General features: G+C 48.8%; 5 protein-coding genes across 10 annotated transcripts in view; 2 read left to right on the top strand and 3 right to left on the bottom strand.

Annotated features, from left to right (window-relative positions):
* Positions 1-143, bottom strand: part of LOC144468567 (uncharacterized) — a 1,999-nt gene extending 1,856 nt beyond the window's left edge. The window contains exon 1 of the mRNA XM_078178130.1: positions 39-143. Coding sequence (XP_078034256.1) covers positions 39-143 — 105 coding nt within the window. The remainder of the gene's footprint in view (positions 1-38) is intronic.
* Positions 144-4,269: 4,126 nt separating this feature from the next.
* On the top strand, positions 4,270-6,736 carry LOC144469100 (uncharacterized). The gene is given in 8 exon segments (XM_078179021.1): positions 4,270-4,352; positions 4,428-4,649; positions 4,717-4,811; positions 5,197-5,334; positions 5,517-5,800; positions 5,803-6,062; positions 6,162-6,430; positions 6,499-6,736. Coding segments are annotated over 8 exon segments (1,527 nt in total). The 5' UTR covers positions 4,270-4,331.
* A 15-nt stretch (positions 6,737-6,751) lies between these two features.
* Nep3 (M13 family metallopeptidase neprilysin 3) lies at positions 6,752-14,957 on the bottom strand. Of its 6 annotated transcripts, none has more exons than XM_078179007.1 (13): positions 14,499-14,957; positions 11,897-12,028; positions 11,449-11,605; positions 11,156-11,365; positions 10,768-11,048; positions 10,593-10,691; positions 10,354-10,524; positions 10,117-10,265; positions 9,833-10,055; positions 9,271-9,730; positions 9,044-9,190; positions 8,833-8,972; positions 6,752-8,766 (listed from the first exon to the last, which is right to left on the bottom strand). In XM_078179007.1, exons 1-13 carry the CDS (start codon positions 14,508-14,510, stop codon positions 8,590-8,592), a joined length of 2,358 nt encoding a protein of 785 aa, XP_078035133.1. In that variant the 5' UTR covers positions 14,511-14,957; the 3' UTR covers positions 6,752-8,589. The 6 variants fall into 6 exon arrangements, with proteins under 6 accessions (XP_078035133.1, XP_078035136.1, XP_078035134.1 ...); XM_078179010.1 differs by having other exon boundaries at positions 11,915-12,028; positions 14,499-14,954; XM_078179008.1 differs by lacking the exon at positions 14,499-14,957 and adding an exon at positions 13,145-13,633.
* Positions 14,958-16,837: 1,880 nt separating this feature from the next.
* Positions 16,838-21,385, bottom strand: LOC144469095 (uncharacterized). Its single transcript, XM_078179015.1, has 5 exons — positions 20,711-21,385; positions 20,372-20,424; positions 20,022-20,102; positions 19,721-19,941; positions 16,838-19,648 (listed from the first exon to the last, which is right to left on the bottom strand). The coding sequence occupies exons 1-5, from the start codon at positions 20,786-20,788 to the stop codon at positions 18,273-18,275; spliced, it is 1,809 nt and encodes a 602-aa protein (XP_078035141.1). The 5' UTR covers positions 20,789-21,385; the 3' UTR covers positions 16,838-18,272.
* Positions 21,386-21,883: 498 nt separating this feature from the next.
* Tom7 (translocase of outer membrane 7) lies at positions 21,884-22,604 on the top strand. Its single transcript, XM_078179019.1, has 3 exons — positions 21,884-22,302; positions 22,435-22,483; positions 22,571-22,604. The coding sequence occupies exons 1-3, from the start codon at positions 22,203-22,205 to the stop codon at positions 22,584-22,586; spliced, it is 165 nt and encodes a 54-aa protein (XP_078035145.1). The 5' UTR covers positions 21,884-22,202; the 3' UTR covers positions 22,587-22,604.
* The last annotated feature ends 741 nt before the right edge of the window (positions 22,605-23,345 follow it).

Here is a 23,345-nt window from a genome sequence, read left to right as displayed (position 1 = left end):
CTCTCTCTCTCCCTTCCTCTCTCCTTCACCCTCTATACATCGCTTTTGCCGCCATGCATTGCTCTTTCTCCAGCAATCTCCCTTCCTCCGAGCTCACTTTCCTTCTCTTCCCTCTTCTCTTCCGCTTCTTCGAGATTCCACATCTTCTTCTTCTTCTTCTTCTTCTTCTCATTACCATTCATTAAATTCTATTTATTATATTATTATTATTATTATTTTTACATTTACTATTGTTACTATTCCAGATTATCCTAGTGACGAACCTAGTGACCACACCGTGGCATTCTCGGGCCTTCCTCTTCCTCCCTCTCTCTCTCCTTCTCCTTCTCCTTCTCCTCGGAGAGAAGCTTTATCGATATCCAGCTCCTTCAATCGGTTTTATGTCCGTCCGATTCGATCGCGAATAGATCGAGGACCCATCACGGTTCGATCGCCGCGTCGAATCGCAATAGGCAAGCCGGTATGATCCGGTTGGGGTCGAAGAAATAAATAAACGAGCGGATCGCCGATCGGCCTGCCGATCCTTTTTCATTCGCGGCCGGTGCCAGTGAGGCAATCCGCAAAATGGAAACTGCGCGCGAGAAATTTCAAGGTTCTTGAAAGTGGTACTCTCCGCCTGGCATCGCGACCTCCCTCGCTCCCCGTCCTGCGCGCGATTTAGCATACGTGGAAATTTAAAATTCGATCGCCGCGACCGACCGCGGACGGTAACCTGCAGTCGTCTGCAATTTCTGCACGGTCATGCCGAAAAATCGATCGAATTTTGATGCGGTGCGAATCGAGGACACGCTCTCGCAGCGCACCGGCTCGATCCGATCCGAACGGAGCCGCTGCCGATGCCGATGACGCGCCCGATTCGCCAATCGAGATACCGTACCGAAACCGTGGAAAAAGGAGGGGGGGGGGGGGAGGCGGGCTTCCTTTATTCCGGCGACATTTGAAATCCAAATCGACTTTCAAAAACAATTCAAATCCCTCTGATCGGGGGGCCACGCTCGCGTGCGAGCGCGAGCCACGAGCACAATGCACCGTAACTGTGACGCATTGGAAAACAGCGAAATCGGCTATTTTTACATCGCGTGTACATTACGTTGGCCAACGTTCGCCAAATGCCCGGTCGAATCTCTGTTTCTGGAGTTTCCAATCTTTTTCTCACACGCTCGAGGCACCTTGAAAATCGTTTTCCTCCCCGATTTTCTTATCGTTAGGCGATCGGATCGTGTTTACTCGACAGTGGCTCGAGACGGGTATTTTCCATTTATGCTTGATCGAGAAACACGGTGGTCTCGCCTCGCCTCGCCTCGCCTCGCGTCGTCTCGCCTTGTTTCGCCTAACGAGGCTAGTGCATCTTGACTCGAAACCGATCGACTCGAGATCAATTTAGATGGAAAGAAGATACATTGTCATTAAACGGTACAATCTTGAACGCGCGAGCGCCGCCGACAGCGATCGAGGAGAACGCCGAGGAAGGTTCGATGCGATCGGTGTCGTAACTTTTCTCGAAATTATACTCCTCTCGGCCGATCCCGTGCTCCGACATCGACACGGGCAGCATCATCTTCGAGATTACGTCGTCGAATAAAATTTAATCACCGACGCGGCGCAAAGTAATGCAACCCGTCGCCACATTCAGTTCCTCCCCGATGGGATGGTCCGCCGGTGGTTCGCCGGCCGATCTCTCCTCGTTTTTTCGCAGCGCCGGGGCCCAACCGAATTAATTAGCATCCTCGGGACAGTGGGATCGGGCGCAACGGTTCGATCCATCGATCATTTTCTCTTTGATCTCGGTCGAACCCGAAACGACACCGATATCACGTGCACCGATCCAGCCGCTCGTAAATTCGCTTTCTTTCGCGATCGATATCGCAATTTCCGATCGATCGGGGCTCGACCCTTTTTATGAATATTAATAGCGATCTCCGAGCAACCACGGGCAACAATATCTCCGATCCGTTCGATTGCGGACCCTTCGTTTCTTCCCGTGGTTAGAATTTAATAACAGCGTCCGATCTCCTGCGCTCTTCTTGTCCCGCGCGGATAGTCGCCAAGTACGGAGATCATTACCTAACACTTTCTTTCGCTGATTTACAGATCGGTCATCTTTCGGTCGTTACAGCCGCGCGTCTCCAGCTCGTAAATATTTATCGCGATAACGCAACTTCCTGTTTGCTCTGCGCGCTGGATCCGATGCAATCGTTCGATGGACCACTCTTTCCAAGCGGAATACCCGGAGCAGATTTATTCGTACCGTCAGAGGAATTTCGTTGGTTTTCCGTCGAAATATTTAACGAGAGCCTGTCTGGCCTGCTCGAGAGGGTAGAGATATCGATGGTGAATTCAGGAGATTCGAACGAGCGAAACCGCATCGACCACGTACAGGCTACGTTCCCACATGTTTCCACATGTTTCCACATGTGTCCTCTTGTCCCACACGTCGCCGATCGAGGACTGCTCTCTCTCGCTCGCTCTCTCTCTTTCTCTCTCTCCTCTTTCTATTGACTCTGCAACGCCGAAACCGACTCTGCTTGCAACAGCAGGTGCCCGCCCTTGATGCTCTTAGTGCCCAGGCAGAGTGTTAGTTCTCTCGGAAAACCATCAGCAACACCCCCGTTCCCGCGGACCCCTCTCTTTCTTTCCCGCAGCATCCCACTAACGAGTTCTATCGCCATTAACCAGGCTTCGATCGTTTCACAACGTGACTCCTAACCACCCTCGCGATTCCTGGCACCCTAGAAATCTTTAACGCGCGAGAACGCCAGAAAATCGGTACAATTTCCTCGATCCCCGATCGAGAAAGTTTAGATCGACCGCAGTTGTTGCTATTTCGATATCTTTGCGTTTCGCAAGATCTGACCTTGATACGCTCGATTCGTGACCACGATGAGATTCAGTTATAATTCGTTTTCAAATCGGGATAAATCACTGTCCACGAGTTCCCCGGCCAACGCAATTCATCTGTTTCACATTATTCGATTTCGTTTGCACGAAATAACCCATTGGCGCACGTTACAATTGATCGTCTGTAATTAATGTATCAAATCCGTGAGCCGACGAAAAGATTCGAAGACGCGCGCTTGTTCGGGAATCTGCGGAACGAGAAATCGATTTTGTGAAGTAATCGATAGGTGGACGACGTTAACGATATCGGAAATACGCGCAACCGTTTCGACGTCGTTAGGATTAGACCGTTCTCTCAAGGTTTAGTCGAAAGGCGGGATACAAATGTATATCGGCGGGCGGCGGGTAATTGGCTGAGGCACGCGAATAGTTTCGACGAATTCTTTCGGAAACCGGTGCGCGAATATTCGCCGCACGTAATTTGCGTAATTGTCGAGCGATTTTCGAATTGCGAAATGATTACGGCGCCCGGCCATGTTGAAATCTTATTGTCGGATCTATGCCGAGCGGTTCCCCGATACGCGTACTATACGCATCTCGGTCGATCGGACCAATTAGAAAGGGAAAACGGGCAATCGATTGACCGTGTTCCGGTCATTAAATGAAATATCGAGCTCTCGCGGCGAGCAATACGGCGGCAACGATACCGAAACTGTTTTAATTTTAGGTTATGGGATCAGCGGACCGCTTGAAATTCCACTTACCGGGACGGTTTCAGCAGAAGCTGGAATCCTCCGAGGTGTCCCATTCGCAGACAGCTGTCTCTTCGACGACGATCCGCACCGTTTCTTCGCTACTCGATACCGAATCTTCGCAATTTCGATCCACCGACGGAGATCAGCGATCGTTGCCAAGATCCCGGATCGAAGAAGGCGCGCAAAAACTGCGCCGTAGCTTTGGTTTCGACTACCGCGCATTACCGACGCGCACGCCGCGACGCGATTGGTTGACCCGCGAAAATTCACGGCCTTCCGCGCGTTCGCTCACGGATTTACTTTACCTACTGCGATCCAGATTGCTGCGCAGAGCGGCGCGGTGCGACGCGGCGATTCGATTTATTAATATTTTCAATTGTCCTTCCTTATCCCTCTCTTGTTATTGCTTTCAATATTCGTTAGAACGATTATTTTCCCGATTCTATTGTTACGCCCTTGCGTTTATTCCATTATTCGAACTTTGCTTGATTTTTCCTATTGCCGAACGCGTTATATTGTATACTCTTGAAAGTAACGTTGTGACTTTTCTTTCATCGATAGAAATAACCTGAAGAAATCGTATACAATATTCTGAGGCATACCAATTTTCCCAACTAACGAGCGGCCTTCTTTGATCGAACCTGTCAATCGGAAACACAATACATGTGCTTGCTCACTTTGCTTGGACAAAAGCAACTATGGAAATAAAGGCCGCAGTCTCGAAGGATTGGGGAAGCCATGAACGTCACGTTGCTCACGGTGAGCACGCTATTGCTGCGAAATACGCGTTTACGTAGAGGTACTCGGTCTCTTGAATCGAATCGTATTTTCCAGATATTTGTCGTGTGTTCCCATGCGGAAACGTGCATCCGATTTCTGTGTAACCCCGAAGAGAAGATGATCTTTCGCACGATACCTGGACAAGTGTGTCGATGGAACAGATTCACGCAGGAGTTCGAGGAGATCGAAGCTGTTCGGCTGAACAGCACGGCCGTATGCAGCGTGGGAATGTCGGAGAACCTGCGAGGAAAAACCATCGTCGTAGCTACGGATACCGTAAGATCGAAATCAAATTGTGAATCGATGAGATCGATCGGTCGACGAGTCGTGCGAAATGTTTTAGATGCACCCTTACGTGATGAGAAGCTCGAACGATACGTCGGTGAGCGGCTTCATAGGGGACATATGGACGACTCTGGAGCAGGTGTTAGGATTCAGGTGAGAGACGATCGAGGTTCTGGGTGGCAAAGGGAAGAAACGCGGCAAAGAAAAGCAAAACGAGTCGGTGAAATTTCACGACTGGCGACACGGTGAGCATGACGGTGAACGAGGCACGGTTCGCGACGAAACGACTGGTGACCGATCGAAACGATAAAGATAAACGACGCTCGCGCCGAAAGACTGTACGCGGAATCTGACCAATTTTCCGTGTACCACCCACACGCGGCGGTCGGTCAAAATACTCGCATGATTCATTCGTCTAGACAGGTATAAATATAGTACCGCTGGGAAAACGGGGGCGGCAGGTGGGGGAGGTGAACAGAAAATAGTGGCGGGCCAATGCGTGCACCGTAATAAAGGCGTTTCTTCGTCGAAAATGCAGGACGATTTACCGAAAAGCGGGACCGTCGGCCAGCCAGACGCTGATGAATGGACAAGCTCACGCACTGCTGGTGGCCACGGTGATTTATTCGGACACCTCCGGTTATTACAGTTACAGCACGCCGATCACCACCATCTCGTAAGCCTCGTTCCAAACCCACCTTCGAATCCCTGCCCTCGCCGACGACCATCCCCCAACCTCGGCTACGCCGTTCGAAACAATCGAGAACGTTCCACCGAAAATATTGGCCGATTGTTTCGAGCGCGATCCAAGTCGAAAGGTTACAGACCGGAGCCTAGACCGATTAACGATCGTCGCAGATACGCCCTGTTCGTCCAGTCCGACGGAACAAAGGTCTCCCAACAATGGTACACGAACGTGTTCAGCCGAGGACTATGGTCGACGACTCTGGCGTTTACTCTGGCCACCGCAGCCATCATCGCTGGGACGCATTGTCTTCGAAAGATTGCGCAGACCAGCAGCCAGTCGGAGAGCGACCACGAGTTTTCCTCGGCGTCTTTCGACCTGCTGGTCGTCCTGGGCTGTTTGTGCGGTCAAGGTAAAACATTGCTCGCCGTTCAGCTATTCCGCTATACCGCGACTTCTAGCTCGATACGTTCAAATCTCGCGATTCGTTCGTTCTAGGCTGCGAAAAGACACCGATCGCCTGGTCCCTCCGGCTGATCATTCTATCCGATCTGATCGCGGGAATGCTGCTGGCCGGAGGATTCAGTAGCACGCTCACCTCTTACCTGGCGATACGAAGGAACTCGATTCCGTTGAGCAGCCTCCAGGACGCTTCGCAGAAACGAAGCCACTCGGTTTGCGTGAGGAACGACAGCAGCGCCTACATTCGCTTCACCGTGGTAATATAATCGTCCTACGGCGAGTCTAATTGGACTCTGCCACCATCGACGATCGCGGCTTGCTCTGTTTCTGCTCGATGCTCTGTTCCCATTGTTTAGGATGGATCACCGAGGGGCGATCTGAAGAAGGAGTGGAGGAACCTGGTGAACAACGAATGCCCCGACATGAGGAACGCGACCGCGTTGGACCCGAGGCGGCTCTGCGACCCGGGTTTCGCCTATCTGGAGGTCCCGGACGTCTTTCTGCCAATTTATCGGAAAGCTCGACAAACCTGCCGCATCGTGAGAACGCCTGGCAGCTATTGGACGCTGAAAATCTCGTTTCTGCACGCCAGATTCGGAGAGCACCGACGTTTGATAGACACCTAGTAAGCTGGCGGCCAATTCGCTAACAAGTTACAGGCATGGCGAAGGAGTAATTAGTTAATTTTCGTAGCCTGATGCGTCTGCGCTCGGCAGGTATACTAAAGTACCTCGAAACGAAGTGGACATCGAAAGGAATAGAGGGCTCCGAGGTGGATCAGTCGGCCTTTCAACCGGTCGAGTACGCTCACGTTCATCCGCTGCTTTTAGGGCTGGTCCACGCGACCCTGTTCAGCTTGTTTGTCTGCGTTCTCGAGAATCTTTGGTACATCGTAGTCTCGAGGCGAAACAACGCTATCGCTCGTTATTGATTTTCCTTTTTATTTGATTTACACGTGCGTCATTGGTAAATATCTCGAATAATGTATAGCATTGGATGGCGCGACTCGAATAAATCGTCGTGCTCTAAGGGCTACTCCCACAAGATTGATCGATGATCGACCTCGCGCGATCGATCGCGCCTCTGCGCGGTTCGCTGGCGGTGTAGCTAATCAACGTAGCGCACAAAGAAAAAAAGGCTCTTTGTTAGTTTGTTATGTCACAGCAAACCAGTATAAAAAGGAACCACTCGAAGCATCTCGCGCGCTCGAAAGTATACGTAGAATATAGAACATCAGCGACATTCGGCTTGGCCTCTATCGACTGTACTTAACCATATTCTGAAACAATGAAAAATAAAGATTCACGCAATATGGTTAACAGACGTATCGATTACAGTGTACTCGTTTCGAAAGACCCGCGATATCGCTGCGATTCGCTTCTCTCACGCACGCACTCTCTCTTCTCTCTCTCTCTCTCTCTCTCTCTTTCTCTCCCTATCTCTCACTCTCACTTTCGTCCTAACTACCTCTTCTTTTGTCTTTTTTTACAATAGTTTGATTAAAAGATGGGTTGACCTGCTGTGTCGGCATCGTCCTTTTGTACAAACAATCCCCTAAATTAGACAACATGTAATTTAGTTAGCATCTGCACGCTTTGCCCGCGATCATCGACGCGAATCGTTTGGAAAGGTGTCAGATTCGGTAGATGTACGAGCTCGCGCGAGAGCGATATACTAAACAATATACACACACTTAAGCACATTGAAAAATACTTCGCCTCGACGTGTATTCGCAGCATGTCCGCGCAGTATCGCACTTCCCTAGATATTAACGTTCTAATTCTTCTCTAACTAGTCCGTAGCCTGTTTAAAAAATTAAATTTCTTAAGCTTAACGCTAGATCCTGCCAGCAGAAATTATGGCGCCGCGGTCCCGGTCGTCGTGGCTCATCGAGATCACTTCAAATCTTTCCAATCTCAAGCGAAAGTAAAATAAATCGATCGTCTCTCTCTCTCTCTCCCTCTCTCTCTCTCTCTCTCTCTCTCTCTCTCTCTCTCTCTCTCTCTCACTCCCTCCTTCCTCGCTGCCCTATAGACTTGCAGAGTAAAATGGTACACCTGGGGTCTCGCGCGTGAACGTTCGCGATGAATTTGAACTGGTTTTTCGTGCAGGAAAACGTATACTCGAATCGACTGGCAATCAGATAATACTGGTTCCAAGTATAAAAGTGAAAAAGGCCCTTTGTCGCTCGCGGGAGCCGCGCGGTTCGCATCCGCGTTCGGCGTTGGCGCGGTCATATCGGTCGCGGCGAAAGAAGTCGACTGATCCCGATGAACCACTGCGAGCATCTCGCGTACATCTAGCCGGAAAGTGTCGCGTCCCGGAGTACGTCCGACACAATTATATATAAGAAGAGAATCGATATGCACGACAGTCCCAGAGCTGCGATGGACACGTGCGCATAACAAAATGCTGCACCGTGTGTATCAGGACGTTCGACGTACTCGAACCGGTGAGATCACGGACCTGGATCGGCATAGAAAACAGCAAACCCTCTTCTGGCGTTCGTTGGAGAAGCTCGACTCTCGGCTCTCCGCTCGTTATTCCCCGCTCTCCATTCTTCGGTCTCCGCTCTTCATTCTCCGCTCTTCGTTCTCCGCTCTTCGCTCTTGACATCGGCTGGTTCGACTCGCTCTGAAATCTCTCGCCCTAGGGCCTGTTCATTGCCCATTCTAAAGGCCGCGGATCACTTCGGACCTCGTCGTCGACGGGACACGGAGCAGCTTATAAGTACAAAGGGCCAGCGATCGCTGACATGCGATTGAAGTCTGGTGAAAAACCTTGTTACCAGACCTCGCACTTGTGGATCGGATTCATTTTCGAACCCTTTGGACAGTTGAACTCCGAGGCGAATTCCGGCAGGTTCGACAGAGGCCCGATTACTCTGTACTTTGGCGGACTGTGGGAATCTTTCTCGATTTGTAGAGCTATCGCCTCGGACGTGGCAGCAGAACACCAGACCTGTCGTGCGAATCAACCGGCTCGATTATTCGAAGAAGAAGATTGGTGGCCGGACGCAGCACTTACCTGAGCAAAATTCAAGAAGAAGAGCTGACGGTGCGTCAAGTTGAGGCCGGGCAAAGGCAGTTGGTCCTTGTAGGTTTTAGGCGTGGTGACGTACGCGTGGTATGCAGCTTTCAGGCCTCCGTTGTCCGCGATATTCTCTCCTGTCGGCCGATCGAGTCGATTAATCGACGAACATTCTTCGAGAAGCTCGGATAGAGAAACGAAGATTTACCCAAAGTTTGTCGTCCGTTCACGTGCCGGCCGTGGACCTCGAAACCGTTGTACTGTTCTACGAAGCACTCCGTCCGATTTTTGAACCTGTCTATGGTGGCATTGTTCCACCACTGGTTCAAGTTCCCGTTCAGATCATACTCCCTTCCTGGAAGGGAAAACGAGGCATGAAAATGAGCCGGTAACGCGGGAAAGAATCGAAGCTGCTCGTCGCTCGACCCACGGTACCTTGATCGTCGAATGCGTGCGTCAGCTCGTGTCCCATCACTACCCCTATCCCGCCAAAATTCAAGCTTTTCGGGTTCTCCATGTCGTAGAACGGACTCTGTAGAATCCCAGCCGGGAATACTATTTGATTCTTGGTAGGCCGATAGTAAGCGTTTACCGTGGGCGGTGTCATGATCCACGTGGTCTTGTTCACAGGCCTGTCCAGCTTGTCCAGGTTCTTCTTCAAGTTGTACTTGTTTACCCGAATGTTGTTCTGAAAGTATTCGTTCTGCCTGATCATGAGATCTCTGTACCGATCGTCGAGCTCGTTCGGTTTCAAAATAAAATTGGGAAAGCCGATCATATCGGTGATGGCGTTCGCCTTCTCCTCCGCCGCCCGCCTGGTCTCCGCGTCCATCCAGTCGAGATTCTTCAAGTTCTTGGTGAAGGCTTTCCGTACTTGCTCGATCATCTCCTCCGCCTGAAATCACCGCCGGTTAACCCACTTGAAGCGACAAGCTTTGCGCGAGACTACACGCGCCACTACGCTATCCTACGTTTGCTATCGTTCTATCGGACCAACCATAGGCTTGCTCTTCCCGTGGAAAACCTCTCGGACGAACATGGCTCCGATCGCGAAGCCCATCGCGTTGCTGGTGTCGCTGACGCAGTAACGCCACTGCTCCTCTCGGCCTTCCGAACCGATCAAGGCCTTCCTGAGACCCTTGTAAGCGTCGCGGAACGGCTTCGACAGGCAACCCGTCAACGACCTGACGGTCTGCCAGACCAGATAGTTGTTCAGCACTCTGCGAAAAGAATCGGATGGGTCTAGAAAATATTCCACGTTCCAGATACGACGTAGCTTACGTCTTCTTCTCGTCCGTCTTCATGTACTTTTCCACGAGACTCGACAGATTGACGAAATACTCCGGCACGAAGTTCACGATCGTCGTCTTGCCGTAGATCTTCTTGTTGACCAATCGGGTGGCGTTTTGAAAGTAGGTGACCCAGGACAACTGGAACCACGCGACTCGTTAGGTCCGTAGCGCGTATAAAATTGGAGCGCGCGTATGGTGGACGATACGGGTCCTATGTTATACGTACGAAGGGTGCTAACACCTGGAGCTGGTTCAACGTCATCGGATTGTAGAGCTTCTCCTCATCACGGCGATCCTCCAGCGGCGTCATGATCTCCGCCAGCTTCGTCTCGAAATCGATCACCTCCTGCATCTGCCGTCTCGTCGAATTCTCTTCTCCTCCCAGTAGCACGCCGATCTGCGCATAATAAGCTCCGTTCGTACTCGATTCGAAGCACGGTACGCGATCGTTCGACGCGACTCTACCTTCGTCATGTACTCGAGATAAGCGGTCAACACCTTGCCGTGCTCGGTAACGTTCAGGTAATTGTCGGCGGTCGGCAAGGTCAGCCCACCCTGATCGATCTGAAAAGAAAATCCTGCAGTTTGCTTGATCGAGTCTACCGACGCTGCCGCGACGTTTCTAGAGCCCTGGCCTTACTTGTATAATGTGCCTAGAGCTATTTCGATCGTCCTCGTTCACCGCCCATGTAAACAGACCGTCCATGTTGTAAACGTTCTGCAAAATATGCATGCTCGTTTGCAGGGACCACGTGGACACGTTAAATTTCCCGGAGACGTTCCAGCCGCCGATCGTGTTCAGCAGATCGAGCATAGGCTTCGCGCCCAGGGTCTCTATAGTGTCGTTCGCGTCCATGCACGATAGAAAATAGTTCTTGGCCTTCTTCTCCGCCTTGGACCTCATCTCGCCGATCGACTTTTCTGTTCGCATGGAAATTGGAGAAATAGAAGAAACGTAGAGGGGGAACATAGAACGTAGAATCTAGATGGCAGGGCCCGGGGTAAACTATGCCTGGGTATGACATTACCGAGAACGTTCTTGACCACCAGCTGATTGTCCTGCTCGAGTTTCCCGAAGGTCCCCCACATGCTGTTCCCATCCGGTATGGGATTCTTCTTCATCCATCCACCGCAGGCGTACCCGTAGAAATCGTCGCAAGGGTCGACCGTGCGGTCTATGCTGTTTATGATGGATGCCGCCACGATGACGCAGTGCTCCGTCAAACAGTGGGTCCCATCTGCAACAAGAAACCGACGCGACTCTTTGGCGGGTCGTTCGCATCGAGGATTGGCCGCCCGCGATCTCTCACGTTCTCGTTACCGTCTCCGTGGGATGTCACGTGGAGGATCTGCGCCTCGTCCCAGCCGTTTTTGCTGCTGATCACGATCGACAGCATGACGACCATCAGCAACAGACCCGCGCAGATGATGAAAAGGCATCGCTCGAGCGCGCTTCTCGCTCTCCACAGTGACGTCCCCTGCGCGAAACAAACGGGCCGACTCGTTTAAGCCTGTTAGAAAGCGTCGCCCGACCCTTGGACTCCGCGTTTTATTGCTAGAATCATTCTATTGCTCCCGCTCAGATTCAATAATCGCGATAGTTTGCGCGCGTTACGCGTTACGCGTTCCTTTGGATACGGGGAAACAATCGTTTCTGGCTCGCAGGCTACGCCGGCGCGACGCGAGGCGTCGCTAACACTACAAAGCACAAGGCTGATAAAGATAAAACGCGAGATGCTCGGGGAGAAGACGGTGATCGCGATATTTACCTTGATCGGGAAACGTACCGAGCGGTATCTAATGTGCGTCGCCGACGAACTGATGCCTTCGCTGTGGGGAGCACTGGACCCTATGCTGCTGGTGTCCTCGTCCTCGAATTCCGCCTGCTTGTACATCATCATCTGGAAATCGTGGCAAATACGCGCAACGTGTAGATAAACGGTTGCTGTGAACGATCCTCGGATTCCGAGATCAAGGGAACCGGCGCGGTGGCCGCGACCACGCTCTGCCTCGCTGTTACACAAGGTCTAGCACGCGAGATAATGTAATTACTAGCTCGTAAATATTTTCTAAAGCGATTCATCGCCGGAATAGCTTCTCGCGCACGGGAATTATCATAATGATAAGGTTACCGAGCTCACGGTTTACCACAACTCCCGCGGCACGGACACAGACTCTCGATCGAACGAGATAAAATGGCTCTCCGGAGCGTACTCCGATCGTTTCTGTATCTCGCGAACACTCTTGTTATCCGCGGCCCGGTTGTTCCGCTGAAAAGCCGCGCACGAGATAGACTTCGACGCGAGATGCGACAAGAGGAAGGCGAACCCGGCCGCGGAGCGCGACTCTCGAACCGTTGAGCTACGCAGTTGAGCTACGCCGACCGGGCCTCGTCTCGATGCGGGAAATTCGTCGACAAAATTGCCGCGGTTGGTGACACAGTTTTAGACCGCACTAAAAATACGTACCCTCGCGTCGCCGTAACGTCAAACCGAATGCCAGGGCTACCCTGGCCGACGACGGCCGCACCGGTAGCTCTCGTGTCGCTCTCGGCTCGCTGGAATAACATAATATCGCGGCCGCGGAAACCAAGTGTTCGCGACGATTCACGACAGACGGGAAATCTCGTCGACGGTGCCGAAGACTCGTCAGCCTGCGACTGGCGCGTCGGTGAAGCGATTACGCGGTATCGCGACATCTGCCGATATCCGAAGTCGAGAGAGACTTTTTTCGATGTTCGACGAGGCGATAACGGGACCGAGCATGCTCGCCGGAACACGACGGAACAAAATCGTTCGTTTATTCTCGTGACACGCTTTCGCTTTCAATCCTCTCCCTCTTGTTCCTCCGCTTCCGTCCGAGCTTCGGAGTTCCGAAGACCGAGACGCAAATACGTGTTACCGTATGCACCTCGCGCGTTATCTCTTGTTCCGACGCTTCGGCGAGAAGGCTCGCAATTGACCCGATAACGAATCGCTGAAATTTTACGCAGATCGCTCGAGTATGGTTGAACTTACGTTGCGTTCGACTGCAGCGGTTAGGAGCGACTGTTCTTGAAATAAGACGACCAGGCGGCCCTCGGCGGGCCTCGCTATTATTTGCTAGAACGGAAGCGCGTTGCGACCGGAAGTGCAGAGTACGCGGAAAACATGGTCGCGATAACGCTTGGGCGCGACTGGACGGTCCGCGCGTTGTTTACAATTTTGGACACGATTTGCCGCGAGCGGATGCGCGATTTGTTCGCGGACGAACGCGAGTTTTCGCGAGACCGTCGACGCTGATCGATCGGACGAATCGTTGTTCCGTGTGTCGACCCAGGTGATAGATCCACGAAGTGTCGATTAGAAATCACGGTTCAACGGGAGCCCGATGGTTCGCGAGAGGAACGCGGCGAAGCTCTTGTCGAAACTGCAAGTCGCCTCGCTGCACGCGTGCATGCACGAGGAGCCGCGTAAGCACGCGCACGCGTATGCAATCGAGCCGTCCGTTAATACGTTTCGTCACCGACCTTTCGTTCGGTGGCAGGAAACGAACACTTGTGCCGATGTTAATACAATTAAAACGTTTTCCGCTGCGATACGCCGGACCCGATCCGATCCGAGTCGCTTCCTTTCGTACCACGACGAGGCTCGTCGCGATTCCCCCTCGATTCCCTGCGAGATAGCAAAATTACATCCGTCGAATCTGGCGGACAAACACTCGAGCTAGAACGTGTAGCGGCGCGTTTTGTGGCGCACCGCCGTGTTTCGATGCGCGCTCGGTACAATGAAACGCAGAGACAGACGAGGGGGATGTTGCGGCGACTCGGATCGGCGAAGCGACATAAACGAAATGAACGGAAGACTTTAGATGGGCCGAGGGTTGCAGCGTATTAATCTACTTTGTGGTCGATTTACGCCAGCGGGGTCTAACAAGCGTCGCCGCTATTAGATCGTAGAAAGATGAGAAGAACGCGCAATTATCGGACGAACGAGCGAATAGACAACAAGCGGTTTCCCGGTGACTTGTGACAGCCTCGCGGCAATCTCACAGCAGTCTCGCGAAACTATCGATTGATACATTATCCGTGCCTGGAATTGAGTGACATCGGCCATCGCGTACGTCGCGTACTCGTTTCCAGGGAATCCTGTTCCCGAGGGACCAGAGGGACACGCCGCCGATCGATAGCTTCGCTCGGCTAATAATAAGTCTCGGGTGGCAGGCGTTTCGGAAACGCGCACCTTTCAGAATACGATCCGCGGACGCGACTATCCTCTGCGACATTTACATTACATAACGAATACGCCCACTCTCGCGAATCGTTTTCACTTGTTACCGGGATCTTTGTTTCGAATTGTTTCAAATCGTTTTTTTTTTTTGGTTTGTACTCACCTTCACCGACATGTTGCCCGGCTCCGATCTCGTAATCGCGGCACAGTCACTTGAATTATTGATTCACTAGACCGGAAGCGGGGGTAAAAACTTGATCCCCAAACGAGCACCGGAGCAAGCACCGGGCCAACGCAACGGAGCGGAGGGCCAACGGGCCAGCGGGCCAGCGGAACCAGAAGGAACACGGTCGAGGCCGAAGGTCGAGGTTCGAGGTTCGATGTTCGATGTTCGAGGTTCGAGGGTCGAGGGAGAGAGTGAAAGAGAGAGAGAGATAGAGTGCGAAAGAAAGAAAACACCGTGGCAAGGAATTAGGTTCTTCCGCGAGACTGTCACATTTTCCAGCCTCGAATTTTGCTCCACCGCCGTGTCGATGCCGCCAAGTTTGCGCGGTTGTCTCTCTCTCTCGTGGGGTTGCTTTGACTTCGATGCGCCACCAACCCCTCTCTCTCTCTCTCTCCCTCCCTCTCACCTCTCTCTACCAATCCTGCTGATATTGATTTCCACCGGGTCACTGGGTGACACCTGCCATCTCTTTACCGTCGACCCATGTTCCGTGCTACACGCTGCATGCTCCGTCGAGCATCGCTTACCATCCAAACCCAGCTATGTTCGCTGCGCCGTCGTGATATCAATCCAGCCACCGATAATGGAGCTCACTGACAACTGTGCGAGAAAGAGTTTGCGTCAAGTACATGTTCTCCATCGATCGAGAATAGTTGGCACTCGGCCAAATCAAAACGATAGAACATAAACATTTTACCGTGATCTCGTTTGCGTCCTGGCCAAAAAGCAGGTATGTTTCCTTAGCCTCTTCTCGGGTTCGCAAATAATCAGGACCGTCGAGAGAAACTCGGAGAACCGTACCGCCGAGCATGCCCTGCGTCGTTTGCAGCTTGCGATTGCTTCATGACGCACCGAGAAGACGAAGAAGAAGCAGTAGAAGACCAAGAGGCGATCCGCGTCGATTAAAAAATGGCTAGCAGTCCGAAGAACATGGTACGCGTTCGCGTGAATAAATATCTCGTCTTTATTTCAGAAAGACATCCTTCCTCTTTCTTCTCTTCCTCCTCCACCTTTCTCTCCCCAACCTCCTCGAGCTCCTCCACCTCCTCCACCGGTCGTTAGGTACAATATATCTTACAGTATGATAATACGAATATGATTGCACGTTACGGTCAGAGGATCGCTCGGACTAGTTTATTGGTTAAAGCTATGTAACACGCAGACACTACGCACGCACACAAAATATAGTGTATTCCTGAATCTACAGAAGATCTCCGTGGTTCCGGAGCATCGCGTGTCGTTTACCATACGCGTTATAATATATTCATTTTTCAAACGGACAGCGTGGAAACGGCTCGTCCCGTTTCAGGATCGGTTACAAAAAATAATTGTGTAGGTATTTTATGTTTCTTTGTACGTGTGTATGTATGTATGCATGCTTGTTTGTACGTGTGAGGTCACGTTTTTATGGACGTGAAGAAATTCTCGTAAGTATGCATGTACGTGTACGTATACGCAAATGTATACACGCGTCTGCACACATTTTTCATATTCTCCTCCACTCATCTAATCCCATTTCATTCCATTTCAGTTAATACCATTCCTTTCATTTCGTTTCTCTTCATTCCATTTCATTCCATTTCATTTCGCTTCATTTCACGTCCTCTCGTCTCATTTTATTTAAGCTAACGCCTTGGCTGTGCGCAACCAAGCGACCGGTCCCCGAGCGGACCCGGTCATCAGATCATTAATTTACCTAACGGACACGCTATTGGCACGTATGCTGTTTCTTTGGACCGCAGTTACAATCGAGAGAACTTATCGAACGTAACGGAAAACGCGGCGATGCGACAACGTTTCGGCGACATGAAAAATCAGGTGTAACCTTGGAAAAAGACAAAGAGAGAAAGACACGATAGAAGAGGAAGATACATGTATGCGTTCGCAAGCTGTGGTCGCACCGAAAATCGATTGGAGCGTAATCGTTTCAATCAGACTCCAGCTTTCGCTCAACTTGCAGAGCTCCGTTCGCCCCAACTTATTGAGTACCTATATGCTCGACCCACTCCCCTACGGCCCCTTCGTTCGCGTTCCTCGCTGCACGCTTATATTAGTAAACAAACTAGAGGCTCTTTCATAAATTACAATATCTTAAAGATTAATTGGAACAGCGATGGCTTGCCGGGCGTCGAAGGAGATCGAGATTAATCTACGAGTTCGTGGTTGCAAGGCAAAACGACGAAACTTCGGTTCAATGTAGGGATCATAGAATTAGCGAAAACCTTTTCGTTTGTTCGAATCAACCAAACCGGTCTAAACAAAACAAAACGAAACGAAACGAAACGAAACGAAACGAAACGAAGCTATAGAACCGAAAGTATAAAACTGCGGGATTACGTCGGGTGAGAGAGTTTTAGTCGACTGGTAAAATCGGAATGTAAACGTTCCGATGTAAACGCACAAAGTGGTGCCACTAATTGTCAGTCAGCGCTGCGGTGTCTATAAGGCAAGTTCGGCTAAACAGCCGAGACGTAAAGTAAAAACGTTGCTTCGAATTGTTTCGCGTAGTTTCGCCTTGTAAGACCACGGAAACGCCGAGATCGCGTAAACGTGCAAACACGGGAAACGAATCTACGAACGGCGAATCCGATCGAACCGTAGAACGGATGGATCGGTTTCGCAGCGTCGGTTAAAACGGTTTACGGTACGCGATCTCGCAGTCTACGGTTCGTGGTTTATTTACGATACACGGTATAGAAAATCGCGACGCGGGAGCGACGGTCATGCGATAAAACATTCCTCCTTACTTAATTAGAACGTTTGATATTAAAAAGTTTACTCGTGGTTCGTAAATGTGTGCGACGATGTGCGAAGATTAGAAAAAGGGTGCGCTAACGAGTCGATTGGCATGCCGATATTAAAATGTAGGACGACGAGAAGTGCAACGTCAATCGACGGTTTTGTGCGTAACCGGAGTTAGTTGAGCCCATTCATAAAAACAGGGACACCGTTTGCACGTAATTGAGTGCGCGCGGTCAACCGAATGCGACACCGTCGCGTCGCGACGCCTTGCGACGCGGATCGAACGACGAGTCGTTCTGTTTTCGAGCAAATCGTTTTCTGGCAGTATCGCGTTCACCAACGAAATGCTGTCGACGGCCGTTGGCAGTCGGGGCAATCTCCTTTTCGTCCCTATCCACCGACGGCTGAAGAATCAGCTGCTTCTCACGGAAATGAAAACGGTGCTCTGAGTGTTCCCACAGGTTTCTCAGTATAAACGTTTACGAGAATAGTTATTGCATCGATCAGCCCCATCGTCGCTTGTCGAGCGTGGACAATTCGGGAATCTGCCACGCGACAGTGCGGATCGATCGAAAAATAGACAGGATCAACAAGCATTGTAGGTACAACATTAAACGTTTCTCTTAATACGCGACAAATATACACCGACAAATCGGAGGACCCGTTAAAAAAATAATACTGCGCTCGTTTTTTCTTTACACCGATTGCGGGATGGAACGTGTTGTTCGACATTCGTCGACCTGACGATCGAGTTAACAAAATGTACATATATGTATATATATATACATTTCGTTATATGTATGTATATTTTATGTCTGTGTGTATGGATATGTATGCATATGCATATATATATATATATGTCTATGTAGTTGTATATGTATCTGTATACTCATATGTATACGCGAGAAATCGTACTTTAACGTGTATACAAGAATAAGGTATCGCTTAAACGGCGAATCGCTGATGCGCTCAGTCCAACGATTTCGATCTGTCTAGTCTATGTTTACTTTCAAAATCAGAATTTGTACTGACGTTGGCGAGACGAGGACGACATCGTTGCTCGACCTCGACATTCTCCGTCGAGGAAGTTCCGCCGTCGGAAACGAAAGACTCTAATATCACATTGTTGGATGGATTTGATTGGAAAGAACTTGCGCTAGTGCCAGCCGTCTCTTCCAAAGGACTCGCATAATTTCTGGACACGCGAACGATCGCGGTCGCTGTCGCTATCGCTGTTGCTGTCGATATCGCTGTAGCTGTTGATATTGCTGTCACTGCTGCTGCTGCTGCCGTCGCTGTCGCCGTTGCTGTCGCTGTCGCTGGCTCAGTATTGATAAGTCCCTCACAGGACCGGGGCAGAGTTCTCGAGAACGCTCTCCGAACCGAAAATTCCTCGCATTTTGCGTTACCGGCGTATCTGCCGGTCGCTTTGAGAGACCCGCCGTACACGCGACGGCTCCTCGAGAACTCTTCCGACGGTTCGAAATCTTCCGACGAATTCATCGTTGATTCCGAATCATTTTCTCGTATCGGCGGAAACGCCCTGCCAATTTCTGATGCGTTCCGCCGCTGCTCGTCCTCCTGGTGGCTGTTCTGAATACCCTCGTTCGCGACACTTGTCTCGTTCCCGTGTGCATTGACGATTGAACAATCGCTCGGTTCCCAGACGCTCGGCTCTCGACTGCTACCCGCTGTACAGTCGATATTCACCATCATATACCTCTCCGTTCTCGGCACCTCGTAGCTTTGATTCTCTGGATCCGAGGGCTTGTCCACCGAATAGGGGATATAGTTTGCGGAAGTACCTTGATAGATACGTGCGAACCCATCCCCAGTGAGGAACGGCAAGGATTGCTCCTCATAGTTGAAGGGAACGTTGACGCACACGTTCGGCCTGATCGTTCCGTCCGCGAGCAAGTACGGCGAAAAACGCGGTAACGTTATCGCCTCTGGGTTCTCGAGCTGGCAAGTACTCCCGTTTTGCTCAAGACCACCTTGCGAGTTCAACCTTGTCAACGGGTTGCAAGCGTACGAGAAGCACTGCGGTGGCACGCTCGAATTTGGCAGAATGCTTGGTAGAACGCTTGGCAGAACGCTTGGCAAAACGTTCGGCAAAACACTCGATGATTGACCGTTGACCCGCGTCCCTGACGATTCCGGCGACGCTGGATTCGATACCTTTCCGCGTGTCTGAGCTATCACAGTTTCGTAGCTCGGCGGTGGACCGTACAGCTGATAGTACGGACAGTTCGCATCGTTCAAAACGACGTTCATGTTCATGTTTTGATAATGCGATGAAGCGGCCGAGCCATTGTACGCGGGCACCGCGCCGTTCCTCTGAGGACCTGCGAATAGAATCGTACATTATACAGAACGGAACCCACCGGACCCAGCTAACGCTCGCTTGGTCTACTAGCCTTTCCACATTCGATGCAACAACACCGTATTCCTCGCCGAATTGTAGGTGATGCGAGCTCTCTGCCCTTGGCAAGGCGGTCCCCGAAGGGAATTCTGAGCTCGCGGATTCGAAGTCCTGTTTGGTATAGTCGACGCGGCTGCCCTGTATCTACCTTGCAACCAGTACCGGTACCACCATCCACCACCGGAACAAACCAGGAACATGATTATCACCAATATCCTGAAAATAGGAATATAATCAATTACAATTTCTTGCGTACTTTTTTAATCACATGCATGACAGTGCAGGTCACTACCTACCAGTAATACCATAAATGTTGAAAGTGCAATCCTGGCGTCATGCAACAACCGATACCGCAACAATATTCCATTCTAGAACACCTGAAATGATCGTTTTCGCATAGTTTAGATAGTTTAAATATTGTATATGTAAACCGCCATCAATATTTAAATTTCAAATTTCGAATTGTAATATTTCAAATTGATTGTTTAACGACACAGCTCGGTCGACCCTGGTCTATTTTTCGTACCAGGGTGCAAAAAATATTTTATCTTCGAAACATCGTGAATCGTGACGTCACGAGTTCGTGTTGCAACAGTTGCATCTTTCCCTTATAGAATAAACATAATTACGTGCAGGTGACACTCACTCGTAGTGTTTCATTTCTCCAGACATTTCGGAGGTACAATATTTTGCTTCTGCCTAAAACAAGTATCCGTTTTAAATCGGTTAGCAGTTTAAAGATAAAATAATCGATAGAAAAGGAGAACATGAAAACATTGTTAGCATTGTCGTCGTGTAAAGAGCGATACATTTTTAACGGGATCGATGGAAACGCGATCCATCAATCCTACAACGAAAAAGTTTTCGGTAAACGCGCAAACTATTACGACGAATCAGTTTGAAGTATGAAATTAATCGACCGTGCATTCGATGTTCCATAAGAAGAAACGACGTCGAACACTAACGAGTAAAACGGATTACTCACATATATCAAGCACTTGGACGTCCCAGCGAATATCGCCAGCTTTTTCTTCGTGTTTCGCGCCATCCTTTCTCGGTACATTCACACCTTCGTTCCTGTCGAAGAAAAACGAGACGCTCTGACAGAATGTTTTGACATAATCACCATTTCGCTCCGACTGTCATGTGCACACAACATTGAACACCACTTATTGATTTCAATTTCGGAGCTTCTCAATGACGTCATCGAGCTCAGAGCTGCCAACCAAAGGGATTCGCCGAGTTGGTTGGCACCATTGAAACGCGTCGTACCTTCTGAACAAGTTCGCAGGCCGCAGGAAATATCGCAAACGAAACATCTTGCAGACATAGAGAAATCTATTACTTAAAACAACTTAAAATAATAAAAGCATTCAAAATCCCTTCTCCATTTTACGTCATTGCAAAATATATTTTTCTTTCAGAAGCATTGTGACATACATTTTGGTGCATTATCGATAAATTATGTTCGATTACATCGAAATCGATCAAACGTCGTGTTTACTGATATTTTTATTGTAGTCGGAACTTGATAAAACTCTCAACAGTTTGGACACACGTTCATATTCTACTCATCAACGCACATTTTATTCTCCTGAAGAGCACACTATAGTTGATGCTCTTCTAATCAATGAATTAGATAAAAAAACAATACTATTACAAAGAAACCTTTGTTGTCTCTATTTCTATCACAGAGTCTTTTGTCGTCGCATTCTGATCAATTGTTGTATTCTTCGTCTGCGAAGACATTAACGTGTAGCTGATTTTGAAGTATTTCTTCAGGAATGAAGCGTAACTGCGACGAGAACCACAGTAGAAGCAAATGCTACATAGCGTCATGAAAAGCAGCGCCCCCAGAATGAAAGCCCTGTCGAAAATCGTAATTTGTGAGTAATACTATATACATATGCACATCGATGGCCAGTACATAATCAAAAGAAATATACGTTAACAGTAAGGGATTGATATCCTTCTCTTTGCAGCACACATTATTACCGCAGCAATACTGCCAGGATTGGCACAATCCCCAAACACAGTAATGTACCGAACTCTGAAACAAAAACAAAAATATTTGCATATATTTTTCAAATCGTTTACCAGAAAACGTTGACTGATGAACATTAAAAACTTGAATTACCATTGATAATTTTTAAGTAAAGTAAAACAGTGTATTCGCATGACAGCTGTCCTGTCAAAACATAATCATAAACTACTCGATTACTAGATCGTTAGTAGAGTACATTTTCCAAACCATAACTTCGTTTCCAATAAACGAAATTCGCTTCTTTGGAAAGAGGACCACCGCCGCAGCACCACATTGGTCGCACTTCTTTAATACTGTATTATTACCCATGACTATAAAATCTATCGAACAATCGAGTAAAAATACACCGTACACAATACAATCTGCACAACGTGGATTGATAAAAACGTTTTGCACGTAATTAATTTGGGACTACATAAATCATATTACAAAAATGGCATTAAGTTCGAGCACGAAGCAAAAAATTGCAATCATCTTAGACGTGAGCAAGACAATATTCCACTGGGGTTTCATTCCTACGATTTTATATTTAGGTTATACATGCATTTTATTCAAAATCATTTAACCTCAATCGTTAACAGAAATGTACTTGTTCGTCTTTATAAAGATATAATAGAGGCAAAATGATCATGTATGTGTAATTAATCGATTTATCGTTTGCGCAGGATTCAGAAAAGGTGCTGACCCAGGCATGCCAGAATTAACCCTCATGAAGTAAGTTTCCTTGATGAGCTCTTTACGTTAAATTATAATGCATATTCTGTTCAAAATAATATAATACTTTTATATTTGCTTTTTCAGTTTACTGTGGCAATAAATACATCTGTTACACCATTGTTCCTTTTTTTTTACTTCTAACGAAATGCCCTTGTTGATCCATTGATTTCTTTACTGTATTTTCGTTTAATTGAATACATTTCTCATTTCTTAATAAAAATAATACAATTATTGGCAAGACGGTGTTATCTTTACGTCAAACGAAATGAAATACAAGTTTTCTGATTACATATACTTTATATCGTGAATTCATTATATATTCTTCATGTCAAAATGTTGGAAACATTAAGAAAATACAAAGAAGTATTTTTTGAAATATGTTTGCGTGATTATTTTTGAAACGAAAATATATATTCCTGTGTAATACCAAGGAAATCATTAACTTATGTATTCAAATTTTGGCAGATCGTTTTACGATCGTTTTTTACGTTGTTTCGTAAAAATTTCATCGTCATTCTTACAAGTTAGCGATCAATGATTATTTTCTTTATCTTGTTTCTCGTTTGAGATATCTCAATCACGAAACAAGCATGTAACGATAAAGTCTGTTAAATAAAGGATATCTTATTGTTAATACGTGGAAACTTAGATCTATTAACATACTACGCACGATATGATACGACCTCGGCAAGTGACAGCCGCAGAGTACGATACATAACTATAGGACAGTGATACCTCACTATATTGAGCCATTTCTACCTTACTATATTGCGCCTTTTTATCCCCCACCATTTTAATGCGCATACAGCTTCGCGCAGTTGATTTAGAAAGAGAACGGGAGATGATCGAGGGAGACGGA

Source organism: Augochlora pura, chromosome 4, assembly GCF_028453695.1.
Source record: "Augochlora pura isolate Apur16 chromosome 4, APUR_v2.2.1, whole genome shotgun sequence".
Classification (NCBI taxonomy): Eukaryota; Metazoa; Arthropoda; class Insecta; order Hymenoptera; family Halictidae; genus Augochlora; species Augochlora pura.
The sequence above is the reverse complement of the archived record's forward strand: the minus strand, read 5'-3'. Positions and strand labels throughout refer to the sequence as shown.